The sequence below is a fragment of the Arvicola amphibius genome, chromosome 12 (assembly GCF_903992535.2).
Source record: "Arvicola amphibius chromosome 12, mArvAmp1.2, whole genome shotgun sequence".
In the NCBI taxonomy this organism is placed as follows: domain Eukaryota; kingdom Metazoa; phylum Chordata; class Mammalia; order Rodentia; family Cricetidae; genus Arvicola; species Arvicola amphibius.
This window is the reverse complement of record NC_052058.2, coordinates 86,362,820-86,390,766: the sequence shown is the minus strand read 5'-3', so window position 1 is coordinate 86,390,766 and position 27,947 is coordinate 86,362,820. Positions and strand designations below refer to the sequence as shown.

At 46.9% G+C, this 27,947-nt stretch overlaps 2 protein-coding genes across 3 annotated transcripts in view; both read right to left on the bottom strand.

Annotated features, from left to right (window-relative positions):
* Window positions 1-465: 465 nt before the first annotated feature.
* Window positions 466-6,438, bottom strand: Lax1 (lymphocyte transmembrane adaptor 1). Its single transcript, XM_042054034.1, is given in 7 exon segments — window positions 466-765; window positions 768-1,196; window positions 1,199-1,243; window positions 1,246-1,360; window positions 5,505-5,575; window positions 6,250-6,354; window positions 6,429-6,438. Coding segments are annotated over 7 exon segments (948 nt in total). The 3' UTR covers window positions 466-592.
* Window positions 6,439-23,289: 16,851 nt separating this feature from the next.
* Window positions 23,290-27,947, bottom strand: part of Atp2b4 (ATPase plasma membrane Ca2+ transporting 4) — a 104,109-nt gene continuing 99,451 nt past the window's right edge. For both annotated transcript variants that reach the window (XM_038348674.1, XM_038348675.1), the window contains one exon: window positions 23,290-27,820. In XM_038348674.1, coding sequence (XP_038204602.1) covers window positions 27,515-27,820 — 306 coding nt within the window. In that variant the 3' untranslated portion in view covers window positions 23,290-27,514. The remainder of the gene's footprint in view (window positions 27,821-27,947) is intronic.

Genomic DNA, 27,947 nt, shown 5'->3' with positions numbered 1-27,947 from the left:
TTATCTCCAACAGATTAACTTATTTGTACAACTCCGGCAAACATTGGAAAGTAGCTTCAGTTCCTAAGAGTGAAATGAATAGTTCATCTGATGAGTTTGCAATCACACCAGCAGCAACAGGCTCCGTAGTTCTACGCCCTCACGGGTTCTTCTTAGACTTGAACGTGCCTGCCCAGCCCCAGCTGTTCCTCCGTTTGGCCTGCCTGAATCACAAAATGACCTGCACTCCTTCTGGCGTGCATTTGTGAAGGTGGTATTTTCATCCGTGTTATATGCTAACCCTGTTTCTAAGTGCTAGCCTACACACTTTTCCCTTTCCTGACATCCCCAGTAAGACACATAGACCTACTTCACAGCTGGCATGAGAGCTAACTGCAGTCTGCCTGAGGAGATTCTTTCCTCCGGGCTTCCTAAACTTTGCTTTTGTGCAAGCCTGCCCTGGCTCCCCTCAGCCTCCTTGGCCGAGCCAAGTGAATCCAACAGGATGCCAGGCACCTAGGCTTCTTAACTAGAGAGTTCAGTGGCTAAGACCCAGCAGGGTAGGCCACTCCTCCAGGCTTCCCAGCTAGGTAGCAGCTTGGTATTCCCTTCGTCAGGAAGGACGCCAAGCACCAGGCCCCTGTTCACAGTCCTTGCCTTCTAAGTCGGCAGGTAGCACATTCTCGTAGTCGTTAGAGTCTTCACTTGACTGCTCTTCTGCCTGTGCCACCTCACTGTCCTCGCTCTGTGTAGATGGCTGGAATGCCATATAATACACAGAGGACAGGGCTCTCCAGACAGGGTTCCCCATGGTCCTGTATTTGAAGATGTCATTTCTTCCTGAGTCTGCAGCTGGCTTCCGTTGGGATCTGCTGATGGGACATTTTCATAATCTCTGCAGCACTGAAGAACCATGCTGGGCTGATACTCTTGAATGTCCTCTAGATCCAAAGCTGTCATATTGACGTAGTCATTTGAAGTCTGAGATGAAGCTTCTCCATCACTGAGGGAATCACTGCACTTACTTCCTGGAGCCCACAGAACAGTATGGTCAGTGGCAGCCGCACAGCCAGCATGCCCTGCTTCAGCAAACTCCAGCTTCTGGGCACTGGGAAGACCAAGGTGGACTCTCAGGAGTGCTTTGGGGAGCAGTTTAGAGCCTCACTGGTCTCCTTCTGCTGTAGGGATATTGACATAATCATTTGACTCCCTGGAGAAATGCTGGAGTCATTTCTGGAGGTTCTGACACTGTTGTAAGGTGCTAAGGGGCAAGGTCCCTGCACATCTGGGCACTGTTGCCATTGTCATAGATGCCTACTGTGTACGCCCACGGCATGAACAGAAGCTCTGTGTATCTGAAGGAGCTGCGTGCCTGGGAGGCCTGCAAAGAAGAAGAGAAAGTGACAGGATGGGACCCGAAATAGGAACACAGCCACTCTTCCTCTCTGCGTTGCCTGGCATTACAATCCCTTCATTCTATCCTCTAGCTTAGAGCTGAGCTCCAAGCGAGGGATCCACACCGCAAGGCTTTGGGTGCCAGGTAGTGCTGAGCGAAGGGGTGCTAGTATAAGAGCAGTGCTGGTCCTGCAGTCAGTGGTAGAGTACGTGTGCAGCACCCGCAGGGGACCTAGGTTCAGCCCTTCAGATCGCAAACGCATTCAGAAACACAGAGGCTGAAGAGAGATGTCAAATCACAGCAGATTTTGGCTACAGTGGAGGGGGGAGGAGCCAATGGGGTGAGGAGAGGGACACACACGGGAGAAAGTGTCCTTCCCCCACGCACACTGGAGGGGCAATGCATGGCCTGAAGACAGAGACGCCGATTCAGCCTGAGCGTGCAAATCCCAGCTTTGCCACTCTGTGCTGAGTGAGTCCGAAAGTCCTTCCTTTGGACCTTCATTTCCTAGTCTGTAAACTGAAGATTGTCGCAAGGTCTATGTATAAGGTTTTTGTGAGTGATCAAACACAGGAAGTGTTGAGAACAGTGATAGCATATAGAAAATACTAACGATGAAGGATTCTGGTTTTTGGGGTCCAAAAATTTCAAGGAAGCTTGTGGACTTTTAATGGGAAACCCCTTCCCCCCTTTTTTGGAGACAAGGTCTTCCTCAGTTGCTCATACTCCTCAGGAGCTTACTACACAGCCCAGGCTGGCCCTCAGCTTATGGACAATCCAGCTTTAGCCTTTTGAGTGCTTTTGCAGTCATAAAGTTCCAAGTTCCATGCCAACGTGCTAGTTTTATTTATTTATTTATTTTATTTTGGTTTTATTCATTTGAGACAGGGTCTCATTAAGTAGCTTTGGATGTCCGGGAACTCTCTATGTAGACCAGGCTGGCCTCAAACTCACAGAGCTCCACCTGACTCTGCTTCCTAAGTACTAGGGTTCAAGGTGTGCACCACCACACCCGGCAGCTATTGGTTATTAAATGTTGGCAACTGATTAAAATTTTTTTTTGTTGTGAGACAAGGTTTCACTGTGTAGCCCTGACTGTCCTGGAACTCACTCTGTAGACAGGGCTGGCCTCAAATTCAGAGATGCCATCTGCCTCTGTGTCCCAAGTGTTGGAATTAAAGGCATGTGCCACCACTGCCCAGCTCAAAATGTTTTTCAATCACTGCAGAATCCAAACAGATCCACAAGTTAAAGACAGATTCCCTCAGGGACTACTCAAACTTTGGCAATGGAGTTTACTTTCATCTGCCCTTTTTCAGATACTCCAGGAAGTCATAGGTCAATGAATAGGAGGAAGAGGCCCATACTGCAATATGGCTTCCTGGGAACCTAAACATCTGAGTAAGAACAGCTTCTCCATCTGGAACATCCCCGCTGAGCCAAGAACCATCCATGACTCAGAGCAACTGACATCTAGCAAACATATTGACCATGAAAACTGCCATCCTGATTTTAGAGGAGTCTCTGGATCAAGCCGCCTTCGGACTTCTTAGGAGTCAACTTCAGAGCCAGATCACAGGGCATATAGGATACCGACGGTAAACTGCTGAGAGCCACTGGCAGCAGCAGCTTTGCCGGAGACCAGGAGAACATTCAAGCAGATAGCAACTGAGAATTGAGGTGTCAACCCACCAGATGAAGAATTCCCCAATGGAGGAATCTTGCTAAGCAAGGCTTCCGGGACCACAGACTCTGGACTGGTTGCTTCTGTCTGCAGTTCTCTCATGAGCTACTATATCTCTTCCCTAAAACCAGCTATGGGTATTTTACCCACTTCTGTGTGTTTATCTCATGAAAATATTTCATCTACTGGGCACACATATATCTGTGGATCATCAGAAAGATAATTTCCGCTTAACTGTATAACTCTGATGAATAGAAATAATACTATGATAGTTTTCATAGTTCAAACTGACATAGGAAAATTGCAATATTCTCGGTTACAAAGACAGCTTTTTACATTTACCTGACTTTAGACTTCAGAGCAAATCCAAAATAGATTAGTTGCCCTTGGAGACAAATTGCCCAAGGGGAAGTTCCCAGCTGTCTGTCTGTTGAGCCAAAATCAGGCTGATAACGTTAAGACATAACTCCCCACGGTAACTGATTTTCTGCATGAACTCCTGGCCTCAGTTGTGACGCAGTGGTCAAGGTTCAGTCAACCATTTATTGTTTAAATCCTGAGTTTCTATGTCACTCTCGGGAACCCTGACCCTTAGAGCTATGTGCTTATTTTACTCTCCACACCTGGCAAAGGTGACATTCCAAGCCTGAGAGAAACTGTGTGATTCCTTACGTGTGTCAGAATGGCTCTGACTCTTATTTGTTTACTCAAGTAAAGTTATGTCCCTGAAAATGTAATTCATATTTTGTCCAGAGTTTGTTCCGGGAGGAGTGAATGGGTAAGTGATGTAGAAGAGAGATGTAGTTATGTGTGAAGAAATTGAACAGACTAGAGAGAAGATGTGTATGTAGGGGAGAGATGTGTGTGTAGGGGAGAGATGTGTGTGCAGGAGAGGGATGTATGTAGGGTGGAAATGTATATGTAGGAGAGAGATGTGTGTGCAGGAGACAGGGATGTACGTAGGGTAGAGATGTATATGTAGGAGAGAGGTGTGTGTGCAGGAGACAGGGATGTATGTAGGGTAGAGATGTATATGTAGGAGAGAGGTGTGTGTGCAGGAGACAGGGATGTCTGTAGGGTAGAGATGTATATGTAGGAGAGAGGTGTGTGTGCAGGAGAGAGGGATGTACGTAGGGTAGAGATGTATATGTAGGAGAGAGGTGTGTGTGCAGGAGACAGGGATGTCTGTAGGGTAGAGATGTATATGTAGGAGAGAGGTGTGTGTGCAGGAGAGAGGGATATATGTAGGGTAGAGATGTATATGTAGGAGAGAGTTGTGGGTAAGCAGAGATGTGTGGCGAGAAGAGATGCAGTGCTTGAGAAGGGCTGTGCAGAGGGAGCTGGGTAGAGGGAAGAGTAGCTATGTAGAAGACAGCTATGTAGAGAGAAGGGGCAGTAGCTGTGTAAATAAGTGTGTAAACAGAGATATGCAGAAATGTGTGTAGAGAGATGAGGTGCTGTGTAGGACAGAGATGTAACTATGTATAGAGATATGTGGCTGTGTAGAAGGTAGGTGTGGCTGGGGAGAGGGATGTATGTATGTAAAGAGAGACATGTAGCTGTATGTAAAGAGATGTAGCTATGCCAGACAGTGGTGGCAACACTTGGGAGGCAGAGACAGGAGGATCTCTGTGAGTTCAAGGCCAGCCTGGTCTGCAGAACAAGTTCCAGGGCAGGTTCCAAAGTTACAGAGAAACCCTATCTTGAACCCCGCCCCCCCCAAAGATTACTCAGCAGGTAAGAGCTCTTGTTGCTCTTTCAGAGGACCCAGGTTCAGCTCTCAGCACCCACAGGGTAGCTCACAACTGTCAACAAAGTCAGTTCCAGGGGAATCTAGTGGTCTCTCTTGACCTCCCTGTGCAACAGGCACACACATGGTGCTCATACATATATGCAGGCAAAACAATATAATAAAATGAGATGTAAACTTTTTGTTTTAAAAGATGGGTTTAAAGTGTGGTTTGAACACTAGCGACATTGTTGAAATAGCTACGGCTATCCAGTGACCACTCTGAATGGAGCCACATTTATTGGGATAAACGAATTGTCATGTCTTTATTAAAGTCATCACTTTCAGTTCTAACATCACACACTTGAGTGCATGTGCCTTTCTTAAAATCCTAAGTGCTGGCTCCTCCCCTCTCCCCTCTCTTGGCATGCTATTCCTATGTAGTCTAGGTAGGCCTCGAACTCTCAATGCACTTCAGTCTTGCCTCTAATTGCCAAACTATCCTCAGCTTCCTGAGAGCTGCATTACAGGGATGTGTGACCATAAGTGTATGTAACTTATGTGTAGACGTAAGTTATTTCTCTTCCCTTGTCCATAGGAAGTTCTTCAGGGTCTGTGCCAAACGACACTCAAATGCTAGACAACCGGAACTGAGACAAACCCCATTCCCTCCTGCCCTCTGCCACGTTCTTGGGACTTTATCTTTTGGCTCTTACCTCGTGCTCAGGGCTGTCAGAATCTCTGGAGAGGAGGCTCTCAGTACTGAAGCCATTCGACTGATGTCTCCCTGCAACAACCAAATGAATCCTGAAGATTGTGGGCTTCAGAGTGTTTTCGCCCCAATATCTCTGCTAGCAGATGAATGGGGGTCTTGTGGTACCTGTGAGAACCTAGAATGTCTGGTAGTCTGTGGTTAAGAGGGTCAGAGTTACAGGATAACACTCTGAGGCCTGAACTCATCTTCAGGCCTGCCTGTGGAGAACTCCCCATCCCTTGCTTATGAGGTCTTGCTCGTGTCTTCACCACCTGTAATGTAACTGGCTTTTCTCTGTTGCCTAAAGCCGGCTGACCCCTGCTCTCTGTCCAGAGTTCCCACTGGAGGTGCAGACTACTGAGTGTTATTCTGCAGCTTGGATACTTGGAGAAAGCTGCTTCTGAGTGGTGCGAGGTGCATCTTGGGAGCCTAAGTTCAGAATGTCAGGACTCCATAGATTAGGGCAGTGTTTTACAACCTTCCTGATGCTGAGACCCTTTAATACAGTTTCTCATGCTGTGGTGACCCCCAATCATACAATTATTTTTGTTGCTACTTCATAATTGTAATTTTGCTACTGTTATGAATCATAATATAAATATCTGATATGTAGGATATCTGATATGCAACCCCAGTGAAAGGGTCATTTGACCCCCAAAAGGGTCATGACCCACAGGTTGAGAACAGGTAGATTAGGAGCAGCTTACCCAACTCTGCCTGCTGCTGGGGCAAGAAGTCATAAATATTTTTGGCTCTCTGTCTGGGTGGAGGCAGAGTCAGCGACGGAGCTACTTGGAAGTAAGAAACTCTCCCTGAAAGGCAATGGTAGAATAGGGTCAACACGCAGAGCACAGGGGCTCTCAGGCTGAGTAGTCCCCACCCTCACCAGGTGTCATAAAAGATACATTTCTAATTCAGTCCAAGGACAAGAAATTCAGCGGACAGAGGCAGGAAGAGGAAACCGGGCACAAGGATGCCAAAGCTATGTCTTCTCGATGTCACTCAGATCACACTATGGCCACAGCTTAGGACCAGTGTCAGGCAAGGATACAGGATTCCAGAGAGGTATCTTCTGATTAGAAAATGCCCCAGGGTTTAAACACCAGGCTGGAAGACTGACCCTACAGCCTCTCAACTGGAGACAAGCATGGGACTCACGCTTCTTCTGTTTGTTCCAGCGCCACAGGATGCAGGTAGCCATGATGACCAGGAGGATGACCACGAGTGCCAGAAAGCCAGGGAAGATGCTGGTGGTCTGGCCTTGCTTTCTAGGAGGAAAACCAGGTGGTCATGCCCTGGGTGGCTAGGATTTGGGCTTGGGGATGTTGGAGGAGACTTCTTTCAGGAGATAGAGCCCAAATGATACCAGGTAGGAAACAGAGGGCAACCACAACTGAATCTCAGCTGATTCCCCTGATGGCCAGATGCCCCTTTGTGCGTAAACATCCTTGAAGCTGGGGGTAAGTTGTTCCTGCTCTGCCAGAAACCAACGCACCCAGACATTTTCCTATACACATGCACCCGAAAGACTGATGTTATTGTATTGTTATGCATTGTGGTTTTGACATCTCCTACCTTTAGTAGGGATTATTAGAAGAAATATTCTGAAAGGGAGACCTGGCCCACCCTGATTTGGGCAGAGAGGAGGGTTACAGAGGTCACTGTGACGAAGCCACCTACCTCATACATATTTATAAAAGTTTCTTTTCAATCAACAGCACAGTGCTCACTGAGCTATTCCTTGCCTTGAGGCACTCACCCCAATCTCTCCTAGTAGTGTTTGCTTTGCTTACCTTTGCTAAATAAACTTTGGTTTAAATTGTATTGTCTCTTGCTTGTATTCTTCCCTTCAAGAAGAGCCTCCCTTGTAACATAAGAATTCAGAATGGGGGAGCCAGACAAATGATGTTGAGGTGAAGGGGACAAACTGGAGTAAGAGAAAGTCATGTCTGGGACCTGGAAAGATGGCTCAGTGTTTGGGAGTGTTTGCTGTTCTTCCAGGGTCCCGGAGTTCAGTTCCCATACTCACTGGTGTCTCACAACCTTCTGTAACTCCAATTCCACGGGATTCAACACCTCTGGCCTCTAAGTATACAGACCCACATGCACACACACACACACACTCACACACACACACGCAACTATACATAACTAAAAAGAATAAAAAGGGCCAGGCACACTCATTTAATCCCAGCACTCAGGAGGCAGAGGCAGGTGGATCTCTGTGAGTCTGAGACCAGCCTGGTCCACAAAGTGAGTTCCAGGACAGCCAGGGCTGTTACACAGAGAAACCCTGTCTCAAAAATACTGCTGCTGCTGCTACTACTACTACTACTACAAAGACAACGACTGGAAAGAAAGTCAGTTCTGAACATCAACTTCATGGAGAAAGGAGTTTTACACACGGGAAAGGGAGCCATCCCTTTGAATGTCTACCACGTCCTAGGGACTTGCATACGAAATTTATTATTTAATCTTCACAAAGCTCCTATCCTGCTCCTATCTGTCCCTAAGGATCCTGAGACCAGAAAGGAAAAGTAACAAAGCCATGATCTCAAGTGGGTGCAGAGACGGAATAAGCGTCTGGGTTGGTTGAGGCCAGAGAGCAATCTTTTTCCTGCTCTCACACTATCTGCGAACTTCCAATGCCAAGCACATCTGGCCCGACGTCCCCTCATTCCTGTTTCCAGGGTTTTCTGGCTTGCTGGGAGAGGATTACTCAACTCACAATCAGGAAGTGACTCTGTGACAGAGTCCAGCTTACTTGAACTTGAGTAACCCCAAAATGGAGAACTGGTCTCTAAGCAACACTAGACTGTTGGGTGAAATTTAACCAACACTAGCTTTGCGTAGCTTTGTGATTCTCTGGCAGGGTACAGTTGTGGCTCTGCTTGGGTACTGAAATGCATCCAGATGATGTCAACAGCAGGCAGCCACACCCACTCTAGCAGGAAGTAGGCAGTGGAAGTATAGCAGGAACAAGCAGCTGACCCTCAAATATTAAAACCAGGTCATGCCTGGAAAGATTTTTGTTTTGCTGAGTTCTGGAATGATTGACCCAATTTTCTATTGGCCATTCCTCTTTGGTTGTCCAATAGACATCTCAAACCAAAACCGGACAGACTCCCATTCTGCCTCCGTATACCGGCTTCTCCTCGAGACTTCCCACCGTCTAGCAGTCCACTCTAAACCCTTGGCACCACTCCTGACTGACTCTTCTTTCATGCCCTACTTCTAGTTAATCAGCTTTGCCCTGGGCAAGGGCATCTTCTTCAAGCCCAGCCATCTCTTGTGCTCCCGCTGCTACCACCGTGGCCTAAGTCAACACGAGTTCCAGGTGGAATTTTGCAGTGGTCACCTCCCTGGTGGCTCTCCTAGCTTTCACTCATGGCTTCAACATACCGTGCTCACCCATGGACTAGTGTAATCATTGTAAAGAGTAAGTCCCACCATGTCTCTCCTCCACTGGGAATCTCTCACGGCTTTCTGTCATACTGGCAATGAATCTCTGGTTGGTAGTCAGTGAGAAGTTTTTGACCTAATGTGATCTGGCTTCTCCTGATTAACTTCTGGGCCTGTTTCCAACACCTTTACCTCTGATGCTGACCACCATGGCCTCTCACTCTTCCTGCCCATATGAAGACTATTTCTAGCTCAGATCTACCTCCCCTGTAGGTACTCAGAAGGGCCAAGTTCCTCATTTCATTTAAGTCTCTTCTACAGTGTTGTGACCTCCTTAGAGGGATCATCCCTTGCCAGGCTCATTAGTCACAGTTTTCTTACTCAGTTCCATTTCCTCTTTCAAGCCCTCTGGTTGACTGACAGTACACAATACCTGGTTATCTCTTTGCTATCAAACATCGCCCCTGACTGTGAGCTCTAGGAAGTCATGGACTTGTCTATACGATCCACTCAGCATTTCAAACAGCACCTCTGATGTATAATAGAAGTTTAATGAGTATTTGTTCAATGATATCTGAATGAAATAATAAGTGAATGAGCACAGAAATGGTTTTGAAGATAATACAGTCATTGTGGAAAATGACTTATGGTAATTATCCCCAAAATTAAAAATAGAACCACCATATGTTCTGCTAGTCCCGCTGCTAGATCCATGTTCAGAGCAAAAGAAAGCTGTGTGCCAGTACCCCATGCTCATTAGAGTAGTTTTACTGCCATGCTCACTGCAGCAAAATTCACAAGAGCCAAATGTGGAATCAGTCTGAGCGTCTATCAACAGATGGCTGGATAGAGAGGCAAGACAGTCTTGTTGCGGGTGACAAGGTGGACGGACCTGGAGGACACGGTGCAAACTGAACAGAGCCAGGAGCAGGTAGATACTTACTGCATGATCTCACTTACATGCAGAACCGAAAAAGACTCAACTCAAAGAATCAGAGAGTAGCAGAATGGTGGTCACCAGGAGTGGGGAGAGAAGGGTCCCAGAGATGTAGGTCAAAGGTTGGGTAGAAGGAAGAAGTTCAACATGGCAATGTTGAAAATTGTGTATTCTTGAACATTCCTTAAGGAGTTATTTGAAGTGTCCTCTCCTAAAAAAGTACATTAACTAACACATGTTTACCTAGCTCAACTTAGCCGTTGACAAGGTCTACATATTTCAAAACAACATGCTAAACGTAACATAAACATACAAATTTATTTTCTAATTACAAAGTGAAAAGAAAAAGGAAACAACAACAAAACAAAAGGCAACTTAAGGAAGCAATAGTTTCCAGAGTCAGTGAGCTGACTCAGTGGGGAAAGGCAACCACTGTCAAGCCTGGTACTCTGAGCTTGATCCCTGAGACCCACAGGGTGAAAGGAGAGAACCAATCCCTACAAATTGTCCTCCGACCTCTCCACCCTTCCACCCACTCCCCAAAATGTAAAGAAAAAGAAAGGAGATAGTTTTGGGAGGGTGCTTCAGGTTCAACAATGAGTATGAACTCGTTCTTCAGCACCTGCGCTTCACCTGCAAGGGACATGGATTTTCTCTGGCAATAATACTGAAATTTTCTAAAACTACAGCAATTGAAAAAATAGCCTTTCATTGGGTTTTCCTTTGATCAGAGCCCTGAAATTCACACCCAGTAATATTTCTGAAGTCTAAACACTAAACAGACACTTTACTTTGTTTATCTGGGATTGAGAACTTCAGAAGTGAATTTACATCCGTGATTAGTTCTGTTAGATCCCATGTCCTAAAACTATCACTTTATCCTACATTTCACACTCATGACAAGGTTTTAGGATCTAAAAACTCATTGCTGGGGAATTAGGACTTTTGTTTCTATCATGGCGGAACAAGAGATTGGAAAGATTGAGGTCAGGGCCTCTGAGAGGAAGAAAAATCCAATCAGAAATTCAACTATTAATCCTTCCCTCTCTCCCCATCTTCTTTCTTCCCTCCCAGCATCCCTGAGCAAATGGCTCTGGGCTCAAAGTTTGCTGGTCCTAATGGACCCAGATCTGTACTGTTGGTATGGATGGCAGCTCTGCCAGGTTAGACCGTTCCTGTAGGGGATCAGGGGACAGTGAAGCTCACTTCCCAAAGCACTCACCCTTCCAGGCCGCCAAGAGTCCTCTGCAAAGTGCTGGGCCAGGAATTCCTTCTGGTGACATCTGGTGGGGCTGGGGTGGTATACATCCCTGGAACCTCTAGGGGCTTGGCAGCTTCTAAGTCTTCTCGGGGTCAGAATTGACTAGTCTCTATAGCTGCCCTTTCCTTGGCTCTTTCTAAGTTGCTGATTCAGAGGGAAAAAAGGCAAATTGGTATGTATTTTGCATACAACCACCTTTTTAAGAAAAAGGAAAAAAAATAGATAAGAATGACAGAAAATTCTCTAAATATCCATGTTTTCTCAAATGTATCAGTTTTTACTCTTGAAATGTCTTATTTATTTAGATTACATTGCATGTATCTCAGATTAGGCTGGGGCCTGCTACATAGTCATTCATGGTGGGTTTCATGTATGTCAGGCTAGCCTAGAACTCTTTATGTAGCCAAGATATACAGCTGAAGATGACCTTGAACTTCTGATCCTTCTGCGTCTACTTCCTTAAAACTGGGATTTACAGGGTTGTGCCACCACACTCTGTATATACTAGGGCTGGCACTCTGGGGCTGTACGTATGCACACACGTAGGCACGCACTCTACCATGAGAGCAGCCCCCACAGCCAGTCTTCCTAGATTGTATTCGCCAAAGTTCTCACATACGAAACAAAGTTTGCTTTTTGTTTTTTATTTTTCTTTCTGAAGATGCTAATCTTCTGTTCTAGAACTTTCTCCCAATGGACTCCCTTTTTTGGGGTGGTGTGAAGGTTCTGCAGGCAGAGGTGGTGCTTGCTGCCAGCCTGATGACCTAAGTTTGCCCCCATTACCACCTTCAAGGTGGAAAGAGAACCATTTCCCACAATGTCCTCTGATCTCTTTCTCTCTCTCCCTCCCCCTCCCCCCCCCCTCTCTCTCACACACACACACACACACACACACACACCACACAATCACACCATAAATAAGTTTACTACTATTACTAACAACAACAATAATAAAACCCAAACCACCTTACCTTCACCTGAAATTCCAGGCTGAGATGGTACAAGGTTCAAAGGCATCAGGTTTGGTTTACTGGGGGTGAGCAGTGCCCACTGCAGAAAGCCAACTGTCTCTCGTCCAGGTGTTGATGCTCCCAGTGTGAAGTGGCTGGGGTGGCTCTCTAGTTTCTGCCTGTTGGTGGGAACATGAAGGGCACAGGGGGACAAACTACCCAGAGGATCTGTGAGAAACTCTTTTTCCTCCAGCCCCCAGAGCAGAATGGAAAGAGTTGCTGACAGGAAGCACCTCCACCAGCGAGCTAATGAGGCCCGGGGCACAGGAAATGCTCAACTCCCCACAGGCGGCAGGAAACCCATCTTCAGCCCTGCTGCTCCCCAGAGGCACTCTGGCATCTGGGGCACACGTGGTGAAAGAGGGAGCAAGAGATTTGATTGTTGACCGTTTTCTAAGTGTTATAAGCTTCCAGGGTTAAAATCTGGAGGTTTAAAATAGTTTGCTCGTTGTTGACTATTTTTACTTATTTATTCTTATTACATATATTTAGCATGTCTGCACACCTGCCGTGGAACTTGTGTGGAGGTCAGAGGACACTTGGGGGAGTTTGTTCTCTCCTACTATGTGGGTGTCAGGAATCAAACCCCCATCGTCAGAGTTCGAGATAAGTGAACCATCTTGCTGACCCTTTTTGTTTGGTTTTGAGGCAGATCTCACTTCATAGCCCAAGGTAGCTGACACATGTCATAACCCAGAAGGATCAGAAGTCTGAGGTTGTCTTCAGCTATATAGCTTGGCTACACAGAGTTCTAGGCTACCCTGAAATACGCGAAACTTTACATGAATGGCTATCTAGCAAGGCCAGGCTAGTCTGAGATGCAAGCAACCCTATCTAAAAAACCCTCCTGTCTTAATGTTCCTGGTGGTGGAGTTACAGGTGTGGGCCAGGCTTGGAACTCAGAATAGTTCTTTTCTTTTTCTTTCTTCTTCTTGTGTGTGTGTGTGTGTGTGTGTGTGTGTGTGTGTGTGTGTGTGTGTGTGTTTTGTTTGTTTTCTGAAGCAGAGTTTTTCTGTGTAGCCCTGGCTATCCTAGAACTCACTCAGTAGACTAGGGTGGCTTTGAACTCAGAGATTCACCTGCCTCTGTCTCCTGAGGTCTGGGATTAAAGGTGTGCATGATCACCTGTCTTTCTTTTCTGCTTTTCTTTCCCTTCCCTCTTTCTCTTTTCTTCCCTTCCCTCCCCTCCCCTCCTTCCTTTCTTCTTTCCTTCCTTCTCCAAGACACGGTCTCTCCTGACCAACTGTATTTCTCTTATGTAGATCAGGCTGGCCTCAAACTCACAGAAATCCTCCAGCCTCTGTGCACCATCACCACGTCTGGCTTTTGAATGGTTCTCAGCAGGTCCAAACAGCACCGGGAGTAGTTATTTAGAGCAGCGTGCAGATCTGGCACCTGCTTGTGGTTCAGTGGGTGGACAGGCTTTATAAATAGATGCTCTGCAGGTGACAGCACCAGAGACCGTCTGGATTCACACTTTGAGGACCTCTGTTCCGGTGTCATGGTGGGAATGGAACCGAGCCTGGGCTGCAGGGACTCTGGAGGCGGTTTCTTTCTCAAGACTCAGGGCTTCTGGTGAGGGGCTATCTGCTGCCGGCTTGGCTCTTCTGTAGTCCAATGTCAGTGCTGGGTAGCCTCCGATTTCAGGTGCCAGTGGGTTCTTCCCCAGCACTGACCTGAAGGTCCCAAGCTTAGGAGAATGTTCCAAGTTTGTTTCTAATTTAATTCCCCTTCTGTTTGATCCACATATGTCCAGAAGAGTGAAGAGAGCATGCAGACAGCCTCTCTAACACTGCTTCTCAAGCCGGGTAGAGCTCCAGGGAAATGGAAGGGCTGACGCCATCGGTGCCTTTGTCACCAGGCCTTTCCCTGACCTCTTCCCAATGGACACTGGAGTCTTTGACTCCCAGAGCCCAAAAAAGTCCTAGCTCGCCCAGTGCCCCAGGAGGCTGCAGACTAGTCCTGTAACCGGCAGGAAACTCTGCCATGCCAGGCTCTCACCACCTTCCCTCTGGGGAGCCTGCATATCTCGAAACAGATGGTTTGGTGGCAGTTGGCTACAGGGCTGGATCCCAAGTCTCTGTCTACATTTCTTTCAGGTCTGAATAAAAATTAGGATTCCTCACTAGATCTCTTGCACTAGAAGGCAGGTGGCCAGACTGTCCGTGTGAGCCATTGGAGACTGTGGCGTGTGCTGGGTGAGCCCGGACCTTGAGTGAGGCCTCCAGGGAAGGCAGGTGGAGCTGACTTCAGAACCCTGACTGATAAGAACTGAAAAAGCATTGCGTTTTGGGTCTAATCTCTCGCTTGCCCAGTCTGCAGCAGCCAGACCAGCATTCCCTCCTGGTGTCCCATGATGCCTGAGGGAAGCCACCTCAGGAATTCTCTCCACACCCTCCACTCTCCTGCTCTCCTTCCCATCCACAAGACAAGTCTGGCTAAGAAAGTGGGGCTTTCTTTCTCAGAAATAAGGGAAGAAAATTTCTGATAAATGAGGTGATGCATGTTTTAATCTGGAATCTTTTAGTGTTCCTTGAAACCTCCCAAAATCATTTTAGGAGCTGAGAGTGATATGTGACTATAAACTATTAGGACTTGCTTACTTTTTTTTAGGCAGGGCCTTGCTAAGTAACCCGTGTTACCCTTGAACTCTCAATCTTCCTGCCATGCTAGGTTTAGATTGGTTTGAAATAGAATCAATTTATGTATATTGGTGAACAGACTTTTACTTTATTTTGTTTTGTTTTGTTTGTTTGTTTGTTTTCTTTGAGATACCAACAGTCCTGGCTGTCCTGGAACTCACTTTGAAAGCCAGGCTGGCCTCGAACTCACAGAGAGCACTTCCTTCTGCCTCCCAAGGGCTGGAATGAAAGGCGTGAGCCACTACTGCCCAACTAGAGCAAAGTCTCTTGGTGGAGATGGAGGGTTGCCTGCTATGTCATTAATGCCCCTAAGGCCAGAATCTTTTCAGAAGTCCTCCTCAGTGATTGGAAGCACCACTCCAGCCCCTGGCCTGGGTGTTGCCTTAGGCCAGACTCTACCTGCAGACTCCAACTCCCAGCCTGCAAAGTGCTGACCCCTCCCTGGGGAGGGTCAGGACCAGGCTATTTAGGTTGGGGGGGCAAGGACACACGTGGTCTCCGGGGTTGCGTTTGTGTGTGCTCCTCTCCCCACCATGCTGTCCCAGTCCACCAGGGATCCCGGCATTTATTAAACATGGGTATTTTTGATTCAGTCTAATTTGGTTTGATTGGAGTTCTTTCCGCAGGCAGAGAGGCTCTTCTTAACACTCAGGAAGACAGAAGTTCTAGTCAAACATCAACAGGGTTCAGATTCTAACCATCCAGAGGATCCTGGAAGTTCATCTTCTCTTTTTGTGGTATTTTTTTTAAAGATATAAGTTGGCAACAGTAAAAGTTCTTACACAATATTATTGTGAAAATTAATTGGACCACTAATGAAAACTGTCAGACTCAGTACTTCACACACACACACACACACACACACACGAGCTCATTACTCTGCTGTTATGATGATACTAATCTCATTCTCTTATATGAACTGCCCCCATTGCCCTCCACCCTCAGAGTTACCTTATTTCTTTAAACACAGGGCATTCTTGTAATCACAGTTCCTGGGAGATTGAGGCAGGAGGATTAAGGGTTTGAGGCAAATAAAACATCCACAACTTCCCCATCCCATATTTTTGAGGCATTGCTCTCTGGGGGACCCACTCTTAGGCCCTGCCCTGGCACGGTGGCAAGTCTGGATGACCACTCCCTTTGGGGTTCATATACAACACACAGACCCTAATCATCCTCACAGTACAGTGGGTGCCCAAGCACCTTCATTTTACCAGCATTTCCTTTTATTTTGTAAACTTCCAGTACAGTCCTATCTGAAACTCTGTGCTGGTCCTTTCTGGCTTAGAGGCCTTTAGGAAACTGTAACTTTCTTCTCTGAACTCTCACTGCTCAGATTGTTACAACCATCAAATCCTATTTTTAGAGAAAAAAAATGATAATAATGTATTTGTTTTTTGTTTTGTTGTTTGTTCATTTATAAAAGGAAAATGTGGCCCAAGAATTACTATCTCTGTGAGCCTTCCTTCTAGAGACTTGGGCATTCTTGTTGTGGGGACTGCTGCCTTTGATGTGCATTTGTCTCCCAGAGTGGTCTCTGAGGCCCTGGGGCAGGAGAATGGAATCTCTCTCTGGTTTAAGGTCAGGGAGTAACCTCACAGAGGGACTCTAATTTTCTTGCGGCTGAGTTTGTGATCCACAGTGTGATGGTTGAGACGCTGGGACTTCTCAGTGGCTTTCCTTCTTCCTGCTGGGCACTCTTTCACCATGGGACAAGGGCAGTGCCGCCCTCATAGGAAGGACGCCGGGCTCTTGTGGCTGGTATTTGCCCTACAAAGGTGTTAACAGTAGCCCTTATGTTTCTGGAAAAAAAATGTCCAAATTGCCTTGTGTGAAAGAATGAAAAACAACCCAAACCAGATTTCCTTTTTTGGAAGTTTTTGGGGCTGGAACAATCTTAGATGACAAGAATACCTCTATGGAGGCATCCCTTCCCCCTTCCTGGTTCAGTCCCGGCGGGGGGGGGGGGGGGGGGGTGCTTTCCAGTACAGACAGGCCTGAAACAGAACAAAGGCAACAAATACCTTCCTTCAGAGCTAAAGATGTGAGAAAACCAGGCAGTTCCCTCCCTTCTCTGCTCCCCACCTCCACTCCACCCCAAACCTTTGAGCAAGCAACTTGAGGAACTTTCAGAGGTAAGAGCTGAGGCCAGGCTGGAGGCGGTCCCTGCCCACTCACAAAGACTGGGCCCTATGGGGGAGGTGCTTGGTATTGCCGACAGGTAAAGTTCCAAGGACAGAACAGGCCTCTGCCTTCTCGGTTTTTCTGGGATTTTCAATCTAGCAGTCCTCTACAGTGTCCCTAGAGACCTACCAGCCTGAGAGCCACAGACCAGCGGTGACCAGGTGTGTCCAGAGGAAGGAAGCGCTGCTAAGAGCAGCCTAACTTTTCTTGGTCCCCTGAGTTGCAAGTGGCTGGTGACCTTCCTCTAAGAGGACAAGCAGACCCCTTGGGCCCTGCCGGGAAAGGGTGACACCTAGCACAGGAAACTGTGGTAGTCACAGTAGGACTCAGATGGTTGTAGCAAGTCTCAGGGGAGGTGAGCAGGGAGTAACACCTGCTTGTGTCCCAGACAGTAAATGTGACATTAAGAACCAGAAGATAGCAAGCGTTAGCCAAGGCTGTTTTCTGTTTCTTTCTTCTTCTTTTTCAAGACAGACTTCCTTTGTGTAGCCTTGGCTGTTCTAGAGCTAGTTCTGTAGACCAGGCTGGCCTCGAACTCACAGAGATCCACCTGCCTCTGCCTCCCGAGTCCTGGGATTAAAGGTGTGTGCCACCACTGCCCGGCTAGACTGTTTTCTTTGTGCCTCTTGGCCGATGAGTAGAAGCTCACAGCAATAATGGAAGAGACCAGGACTGGCTCAAGACCCCCAAGACCAAGTTCTCAGCACATAGGAGAATTATTTGCCCCAAGGGGACAAAGGACAGGGAATAAGCGACAAAGACAAGAGATAGAGGACAAGGGAGAAGGGGAAGGGATATTTGGGGGAGGAGAGGGGGACAGGTTGGGAACTGCAACAAAGGACTGCCTCTGGATAAAGAGGAGACAGATGTGGCCCATAGGCAAACTGGGCGTGTTAATTAGGTGAGCCAAAGGAGGCTTTTGATTGCAGGACATCAATGGTTCCATAGCTGGACCTTGGTAGTCAGCCTTAGGAGGAGGAATCAGCCAGATAACAGGCGGTGGTGGCTAGTTTTAGGAATGTAATCTAAGGGGTTTTGGTAAGGCAGAGGGAATGGGGGAGCAGGGCAAGGCCTGCAGGAGCCATGTTGCCATGCTCAGGCTGGCTAGAGTCCTCTCAATAACCATTGCGTCCTTTGGTTGACTGGATGCCGCAAACACATGCGGGTGGCATTATTTCCTTCTTACTGTTTTGTGTGCCACAGGACAAAATGGCGTGGCAGTGGGGCTTGGATCTTTCTGTACTCTGAGGAGGTTAGGTCACTCAAGTTATGGCTTCCCATTGTCTTCTAGGTCACAGCAGTGTGACAGACAGTGGAACCCCTTTCAACTATAGGGTAGTCATTGGACTCTCTTTTGTTGCGCAGAAGCCTGCAGGCTCTGAATCTGCCATTTCAATTTCCCATGAGTCATTCAGTAACTTAACCTGTGACCTCTTTTCAGGCCACCAAATATATAATATCTCCTGCCTTAGGGCTGACTCTTTAGGGCACATATTCACTCAGCTCGTCTTAACAATCTCTGGATGGGGTGGGGAGTGGGGGTGGGGGTGGGGCTGGAGAGATGGCTCGGTGGTTAATGAGATGGCCCGGCACCCTCATGGCTGCTCACAGCTGTCTGTAACTGCATCCTCACAAAAATATACATGCGGGCAAAACACCAGTGCACATAAAATTAAAAAAAAAAAAACAACAACCCTATTTTTAAAAAAAAAATCAGCCTTCTTCTGGGTAGGTCCACAAATGTCTCCGACACAATGGCATGCCCTGACTATTCTGTTTGCCCATCTTATGCTCCCTTTCCCTGTTTACCTCACCTTACTTTCTACCCTGGCCCTACTCACTCCATGACATGCTCCATATTTGCTTTGTCTCTTCCCCATGAGATGAAATTCAGAGGTCAGGGGCTTGGCTTATTTCAGCTTCAGTGTACACAAGCCTGGCATGATCAATACTGTACTTGTTTACTGAAAGAATGGACCAATGTCCAAGGAGAGGAGGCGAGAGCACTATACCCTCTCACTGATCTTGCTGGGCACGAGCTTGGTCAGTGCCTGAGTTGATTAGAAAAGAAGGCTCACACTTGAGGGATGCAGAGCATTTGTCTTTGATACAGATACAGGTGGCTGAGCCCAAGGGGAAGCCTGCTGGCACATGTCCCCGCTGCAGTAATGTTCAAAGCGCACAATTACATTGCATTCCGGGGAGATAACACAGTGGAAGAAAAATTCCATTCGGGCTCCGATAGTTGTTAATAGCAGCTAAAGACTAGAGGAGGAATGCAGAATGTCGAGTTGGAAAGACCCCGAAGCCACCCAGCAAGCCAGGCAGCATGGTCAGGATCTGACACAGACCTTTTAATTCCCAGGGTAGGCTCTTTCCACCTTGCCTCAAGTGGCACCTTGCTTCTCTCGAATTTGTGCCATTCCAGCTGGGGTACAACTCTGGGTTTCCAAATGACCGCTCTTTCTACATCAAATTCCAAAACACAGTAATAGGTTTTGTTCTTAAAAAGATAGTAGCTGGGCAGCTGCGCATAGCTGCGGAGACTCGAGGAACACGTGTGACCAGGGCGGCGGGTGAACAGGCGGTGCAGCAGCGGGTTAACGGCACAGACACAGAAAATAGACATAAAGCTTTATTAAAGAAGAGAGTGAGAGGGAAAGGGAGACGGAGAGGGGGAGGGGGAGGGGGAGAGGGAGAGAGAGAGAGAGAGAGAGAGAGAGAGAGAGAGAGAGAGAGAGAGAGAGAGACAAGGGGGAAGAGAGGCAGAAGCAAAGCTGACCCTCCGAGAGGAAGATGGAAATGAGAGTGAGCTCAGGCCCGAAGCTGAAGATCAGCCTGCCTCAGCGGATGGGGAGGGAATGGGCGTGACTTGTCTCTTAAAGGGACAGGGACCAAAACCATAACAATAGGGACCAACCTAACCATTTGTGCTGTGCCGGGAAGAAGTCTGTGCGAAGGGAGATGGTTTTCTATTATAGGGACACGAAGAAAAATGAGTAATAGTTGATGCCAGCGCTTCTCACCTTGTGGGTTGCAATCCCTTTGGGGGGTCAAACAAACCCTTTTATAGGTGTTGCTTTAGACCATCAGAAATATCAGATACTTACAAATAGCAAAATTACAGTTATGAAGCAGCAACGAAAATCATTTTATGGTTGGGGTCAGCACAACATGAAGAACTGGATTAAAGGGTTGCAGCATTAGGAAGGTTGAGAACCAGTGAGCCACGCAGACAGTTCAACTATTTGCTTTGCTTAAATCTCATGAAAAGATGCTTATGCTTAATTTCTGGTTGTTGTTGGACTTCCCAAACACACAAATTATTTAACTCCTTAGTTTAAGTGTAGAGATGGCATGCTGTGTGTGTGACATCATCCTCTTAGAGATAGCAGCAATGTCATTATTTCAAGGAGCATTTTTTGTGTTTTCCAGGGCCAGGGAAGTGGTGCTCCTCCAGGTTAAGTGGTGCTCCTCCAGGGAAGTGGTACTCCTCCAGGGAAGTGGTGCTCCTCCAGGGAATTGGTGCTCCTCCAGGGAATTGGTGCTCCTTCAGAGAATTGGTGCTCCTTCAGAGAATTGGTGCTCCTCCGGGGAAGTGGTGCTCCTCCGGGGAAGTGGTATTCCTCCAGGGAAGAATTAGTTAAAATCAGTCTTACTAGAGAAGTCAAGCCTTATTGCTAGCCGGCCTCACATCAGGAATCAGAACCAGAAAGCTCCAGTTTCCAAGATGAATGTTTCCTGGTCTACACGCATCAGGCTCTTTCTTTGTTGTTGTTCTTTTTCTTTTTCTTTTCTTTCTTTTTTTTTTTTTTGTCAGGGTCATTCTACATGGCTCTGCTTATCTAAGGGCCTGCCAGGCCCTGGCCATGTGTATACTTGGGAGGGAGTCAGGTGGACCTGGTAAAGCTTTACACAAACTCAGTGACCACAGGGAGAGGACATGTAACCATGAGAGGGGACCTTATAGAAAATTTACTAAAGATGGAGGTCAAACCAATTATTTTCTAATACTGGAAGTAAGGAAAGTAAACATGGTCTCCTCCTCTCTTCTTCTTCTTCTTCTTCTTCTTCTTCTTCTTCTTCTTCTTCTTCTTCTTCTTCTTCTTCTTCTCCTTCTCCTCCTCCTCCTCCTCCTCTTCCTCCTCCTCCTCCTCCTCCTCCTCCTCCTCCTCCTTCTTCTGAGACAGGGTTTCTCTGTATAGCCCTGGTTGTCCTGGAACTCACTCTGTAGACCAAGCTGGCCTCAAACTCACAGAGATCCACCTGTCTCTGCCTCTCAAGTGCTGGAATTAAAGGTGTGCCACCACCAGCTAAGTGTGCTCTTTCATGTTCACCTGGACCCAAGGAACCCAACTGGCCTTTATGTCCCATTGAACCAATGTCTTAAGGTACAGCAGTCTTAGCCAGACACCATTCCTTACCACACACCAGATCAGGAGGTTGTATTTTTAGGCAAGCAGGAGTGGTGTGCGTCTTTAATCCCAGCCTTCAGGAGGCAGAGGCAGTTAGATCTCTATGAGTTCAAGGCTAGCCTGGTCTACAGACTTAGTTCTAGGATAGACGAGGCTATACAAGAGAGACCCTTTCTCAAAAAAACAAAACAAAAACAAAACAACACAAACCAAAACCAACCAAAATCCAACAACAAAAGTCTGATATCTTAACAGAGAGGCACAGATAGAGGTCCAATGAGGGCACAGTGGGGGAGTAAAAGGAGAACCATGGGGTCACACTTCGGAAGGCATTTTACAGGTGTCTGGACATCCTTCTAGCAAGGGCATTTAGGAGAGCACTCACAGTGCTGGGGAAAACAACTGCTACCCTGACTGCTTTCTGGCTTCTGCTATCAAAGAAGGTTCTAACTCCTTTAACGCTTACATTTATTTAAATTAGTCACTTTCCAAACTCCATTTTAAAGAAACTAAGCTGTCCACGTGTCCATGCCTATGGAGAGCATTCTGGGACAGGCAAGAAAGCTGGGGATAGATAATCCTTAGCCTGAGGGCTGGAGAGATGGCTCAGTGGTTAAGAACACTTGTTAATGCCAGTCAGTGGCGGCACATGCCTTAATCCCAGCGCTTGGAAGGCAGAGGCAGGCAGATCTCTGTGAGTTCGAGGCCAGCGTGGTGTAGAGAGTGAGGGGCAGAGCAGGACAAGCTCCAAAACTACAGAGAAACCCTGTCTTGAAAAAAATAAAATAAAAAAATAAAGAGCACTTGTTCCCAGCACCCACATGGAAGCTTCCAAGCATCTCTAAGTCCAGTTCCAAGATATCTTTTAGCCTCTTTGGGCACCAGGTATGAGGAGCACAGACATACATACAGGCAAAACACTCATACACATAATTTTCTTTTAAAAGTCGTAGCCTGCAAGAGTCTTTTGCATCTAGGTCGGTCCCTGGTTTTGAATTGGCGCCTTCAGAAACATCTCAGAGAGGCCACCAGAGAACACTGGCTGTCCTTCACCAACAGACCTTTCCCAAGGAACCCTGGACAAGAGACAGGTTCTCTTCTAGAGGGGGTGACTTAGAAGGGAGCAGGGACTTGGTTGTACACCTGGGTGAGAGCTCCAAGGAGTGATCTGAGAGCTCGGACGGGCCAGAAGGTGAATGGCTGTCTTCTTTGACCGGAAACTGGAGTCTCATAGCAGTCGTGATGCCAAAGTGGAACGAATGGAAGATTAGAAACAAGACAACTGCCGGGCGGCGGTGGCGCACGCCTTTAATCCCAGTACTCGGGAGGCAGAGACAGGCGGATCTCTGTGAGTTCGAGGCCAGCCTGGTCTACAAGAGCTAGTTCCAGGACAGGCTCTAAAAAAGCTGCAGAGAAACCCTGTCTCGAAAAACAAAAGAAAAAAAAAAAAAAAAAGAAACAAGACAACTGTGGGCAGAGGTGGGCGGTGGAGAATGTCCTGTCCGCAGGAAGGCAGTTACCTTAAGGGGAACTCAGCTTGTTAAAAGACACTTTAAGGAGAAGCGGGCAGAAGGTGAGAAGGAGAGGGGAACGATGAGGAGGAGAAGGAGGACCTAAGCCAGGCATCCTCTTGCTCATCCTTCCCAAGGCCTCTGCTTCCCAGGACTTGGATGGTGAGCTCTACCCAACTCTAGCCGTGGAGTCTGCAGAAAGCCTGGCTCTTCAGGGGAAATGAGGCTGGTCCCCAGGACTGTGGGCCTCTGAAGAAAGCACGCCATGGGAAAGGACAGGCTTGGGCCCTGTGTTTGCTCTACAGGTGGTGAAGGCAAAACCCTCCTCAGCCCCAGCAGCCCCAGCGGTGTGAGCCAAAAGTGGAAACACATGGGAGACAGCGCATTACAAGTGGGCACGGGTTTTTATTCTCAGTGCATGGCATTGGTTTCTGCTCATCAGCAAAAAGCTTTATTGGTTCCAAAAAATTTACCCATTTTCAAACTCCTCTTCTTCCCAGGTCAGTGGGACGATACATTTGCATTATAGATTTGTCAGTTATAGCATCCCCCCCAAGAACCATATAAATACATGCAAAACATTATACATAGAGCTTAAATAATATCAAATGCAAATACAGGTTGGGTGCACTGTTAAGCTGAACTGCAAACTATGGCAACGCATGCTAGGATATACATTGCTTTGATATCATGTCTGTCATGCAGACTACAACAGTCAATTTTCTGTTTTTTTTTTCTTTTTCTTTTGTACAAAAATACCAGTGCTCATTATACTAGTTACTGAGAAGAAACTCAAACTTCCTATCTGCATGCAGCGTAGAAAAGATGGCATAAATCAATTTGTTGGCACATATATATGGCATATTTACATATGGCATATATACATATGGGGAGAAAACATAAACCAAAGGCCAATTCAGCTGCAGCGAGCTCACCTCTCTCCGCCTCTCCCAAGAAGAAGAAAGGGGACAGCAGGCCTAACTGCAGAGCTGGGAAGGCAAGAGTCCTGGCTCTGAGCCAAATGGGAGGAAGGGTGGGTATCTGGTCTACCGAAGAAGAGACTGGGATGGCTTTAGAACAGCAGGCATTATAAGGGCTCCCCCCTCCCAACACCAGTGCCATGGGGTGGATACTAGACACAGAAGGTGATTGAATGTACAGACAGGATGGTACCACATGTAGCTTCAACTGTAAAGCAAGGGATGGGAAGAAGTGGGGGGGTACAGGAGAGGATGAAATGGGGGATACAGGAGAGGATCCAGGCATTCAAGCTTGCGTGCCCCTCTGGATTTTTGGCAGTGAGATAATCACTCTAATTGATCGGTGAAACTATCCCCTAAAGCTTGAAGGAAAATATAAATCCAAACTTGAGGAATCTATAAGTGCCCAGAGGGGGTCTAATTGGTTTCTCTTACATCCTTTGGGATGAAAAAAGCAATTTAAAGGACAGTGAAGGATTGTTGAGATGGACCTAGTCCTCAAACTGTCGGACAGAGCTGGAAGCAGCCATCGCTGTACCTATCGTTTCCATTTGGAGCTCAGTCTCCCATCTGCTGTATTATACAAAACAGAAAGGCGTCACAACTCAGATTCATGCACAAAACTCACTAATGGGGTCACTCTAGGGGGAAGGGGAAGTCAAAGAAGCATAAAGAAAAGCAAGCCCCATACCAGTTCCCTTGCCGACCAGGAGGGACTGTCATTGACACCGCTCTGCCAGCTAACTCCTCACAGAAGCCCAATGGCCCTCACCTCTGGTTAGCAAAAAGCCTGGTACTCCTCCACGGCAGCATACATCCACGTCCTGACATCCATGTCCTGACAGTTGAGAAGCCTCTCTCCGGGTGTTTCCCTCACTACCTGCAGGTTCTTACCCATTTTTTTCTAGGTTTATCGAAAGGGGGCTCTAGGATATATTCTCTTTCTCCCCATCAGACTGCTTTCAAATCCACAGCACCATTTAGGGGAAACTGTTACTAACTTCCATCATATTTGCTCACTGCCATCTGGATCACTGAAACTGAATAGAAAAACACATAAAAATATATGCACAGAAACACTTGAACTTACTCAATTCCATATCAACAAAATTTATATTAAAAAAGTCTAGAACCCAACAATTTTTTTCTTAAATATAAAGATGGCTGTTCGGAGAAAGGAAGTAAGGTATATTATTTTTTTAAACCAATTATAAATATAGTGACCACCTGTCATGTCAAACAGCTGGCCATGTGCTCCCCTCAATGGTGTTCCATGACGGCACTTTATTTGAAATTCTTTAAACAATATATATATATATATATATATATATGCATATATATATGGCTGACTCAAAAATATTAGTTTTTGATATAAAGAAAACTATATTTTTTGCATAATATTTCTATATTTTCTCTCTTACTATGGAAACTAGAACATGCACATACATACACATGTGCATGTGTGCGCGCACACACATAAACACACACACACACACACACACACACACACACACAAAGCTATTGACTTTGAAAAAGTAGACATAAAGCCCTCAAGAGTGACCTGCCAGGCACCACAAAAGTCTCTTGGGAGCAAGGGTGGTAAAATGGCCTTCGAAGCTTGTTATTGGCTTGCTTTTGTAAAAACAATCTGAGGTAATAAAAAAGTTGGCAGAATCAAATCTTCTAATGTACTTAAGAGAGTGTGTGTGTCTGTTTGTGTGTGTGAATAATTAACAACTCCAGTGAGCTGTTTGTTCCCCACGAGGAAAGACTGCTGGCGTGTATCAGCTTTACAAAACCCCAGTCAAAGCCTTCTCCCTGTTGCCTGTAATGATGGATTACGCTGCAATGGGTGTGGAATGGTGGCTGCTTCTTCACCCACCCTACCTTGGCAGTTTGGTTGAAAAGTGGAGATGGGGGAAGATCTCTAGAAGAAAGGCTAGGAGTGGACAGGTTCCTCTTGCCTTTCTCTCCCGAGTGGAAGCCTGGCAGTTCTCACGAGCCTCACGCATCCTCCTCTACATCCATCACCCTCGAAGGTGGGAGGCAGGCTTCACTGATCTAATGGGAGATGGGACTTGGGGACATAAATTTGGTCCACCTGCACAAAATGCTTAAATCAGCAGAACAGGGATACAAATGGAGCACCCGGGATGTGCCTCCACCTTGTCCCAGTAAGGTGAAGTCCCTTTTGGTGAAGTTCCCAGCTCCTGAGAGGTGGGCAGGCAGAGGATGCATTGGGCAGTGTTCTGGGGAAAAAGGCACGGGCTTTCCCCGGGCAGCAGTGGAGACGCTCACTGCTGGAGGCTGGAAAACAGGAGTGTGAAAGCCAGGAGAGAGGAGGCAGGTGCTTTCTGGGCCTTTGCTCCTTGAATGAGAAAACTGTCAGGGAGCCTCCTCTTTCGGATGTGTATTTTCAACATTGGAATATTTGCAAAAGTTGGGGGGGGTCTCCTTTAGAGGTGGAAAATATTGTGGGACACAACAAAGCATAGAAATAGGAAAGAGAAGAGAATGTCCAAGCTGGTACTCAGGTGCCTAACCTGAGGGGAGGTTTCTTAGATCCCAATGGATTGGTTCTTTAGCCCCTTCCAAGGTTTCTTAATACTCATTCCTCCAACAGTCAGCTTCTGCCCTGGGAGAGCCTTGGCAAATACTCTTGAAAATAGTCTGCTTCCGTGATTTCTGGTCCTAGGCCTGTCCCATGTTGGTCCCAAAACTCCTCATCCAGCTAGGAGGCAAGGTCATGCCCCATTCACTCTTTGGTTACTACCTTAGGCAAGGAGGAAGCTCAGGCCCATGGTAAAGACTATATATTATACACAAGAAACCTTCATGCTCACGGCTGATTTCCCTGGCACTTAAAACTCCCTACACACCCAAAGAGAGAGATGGACATTCGGAAGTCGGAGCTGACCTGGTGAAAATAGGGAAATATTTCACCAGCTCATTTACTCCAAAAAGACCATTTTAGAAAAGAAATCTGTCTGCCTCTAGAACAAAATGAAAGGTTCTATTGGGGTTAAAAGGGGCCAAAGTTGACTCAACTTGTCCATGTCCTTTCCGTTCTCTTAATTACCACAACTTGGAGGAAAAAATAAAAAGAGTAAGAGGAAGGATGATAAGGGTCATATAAGAACCAAAGCACCTTGGGGAGGTCAGACCGAGGGGTAGGAAGAGCTAGTGGCCTTAGGGTGTACATTTTCAAAACAGGAAAAAATGTTCTAAGAATAATCAGTCTACTGAAACACAAACACAGGGTATTTGTCTCTCCCTGAGCTCACGATTTAGCTTGTAAATGGCAGAAACTCCTAAGCTCTCCAAGTCAGGAGGTGGTGACACAGGTGGGAACACCGTGGAAACTTTGGGTTGGGTGATGCCGGGAGGATTGTCATCATTCCTTTAAAAAGAACAACTGTTACAACTAAGGAGTAGATCTACCGCTCCCTGCCCAGGGTTTGGCCGAATCCTTGTCAGTCTGTGTTCTTATTTCTTCGTGGCCAGGTGGGGGGTTCTCACACACTCAGGAGTGGCTGACGTAACGGTGACAAAGTCCCATCATCACCTCCTAGGCGGGATGGGTGAGAAAAGAAACAGGGAAAGCAGGGGCGGGAATCAGAGACCGGAAGTTCAGACTGATGTCTCTAGGCTTTGCAGAGGGCTGTCGGCACGGGAGGCGATGGTTTGCACTTGGTTGCCATCCACAGCATTGTTGTTCCTGTTGTCATTAGGAGTGGCCTCACCATCCAATAGGAGCACCTTAGTCCCCGACTTAGGAACCAATCCTTGGTCTTCCTTGTGATCATCTATGAAGGACGGTAGAGGTTCATCATCTGCACTGTATCCAGGTTGGGCCATGAAGTGGTGAATGGAGTTTTCGTTCCTGGATTTTTGAAGGGCTCCACGGAAACTATGGAACATTTTGACCACTTGGATCTATACCAGGGGAACAAGAAAGGATGAGAAGATAGGGAGGTGAGGATTGGCAAGCAGAACAAGAAAAACTAGTGGTTTAAGGAAAGAAACAAAACACGAATATTCAACAACCCAAACCACCACAGAC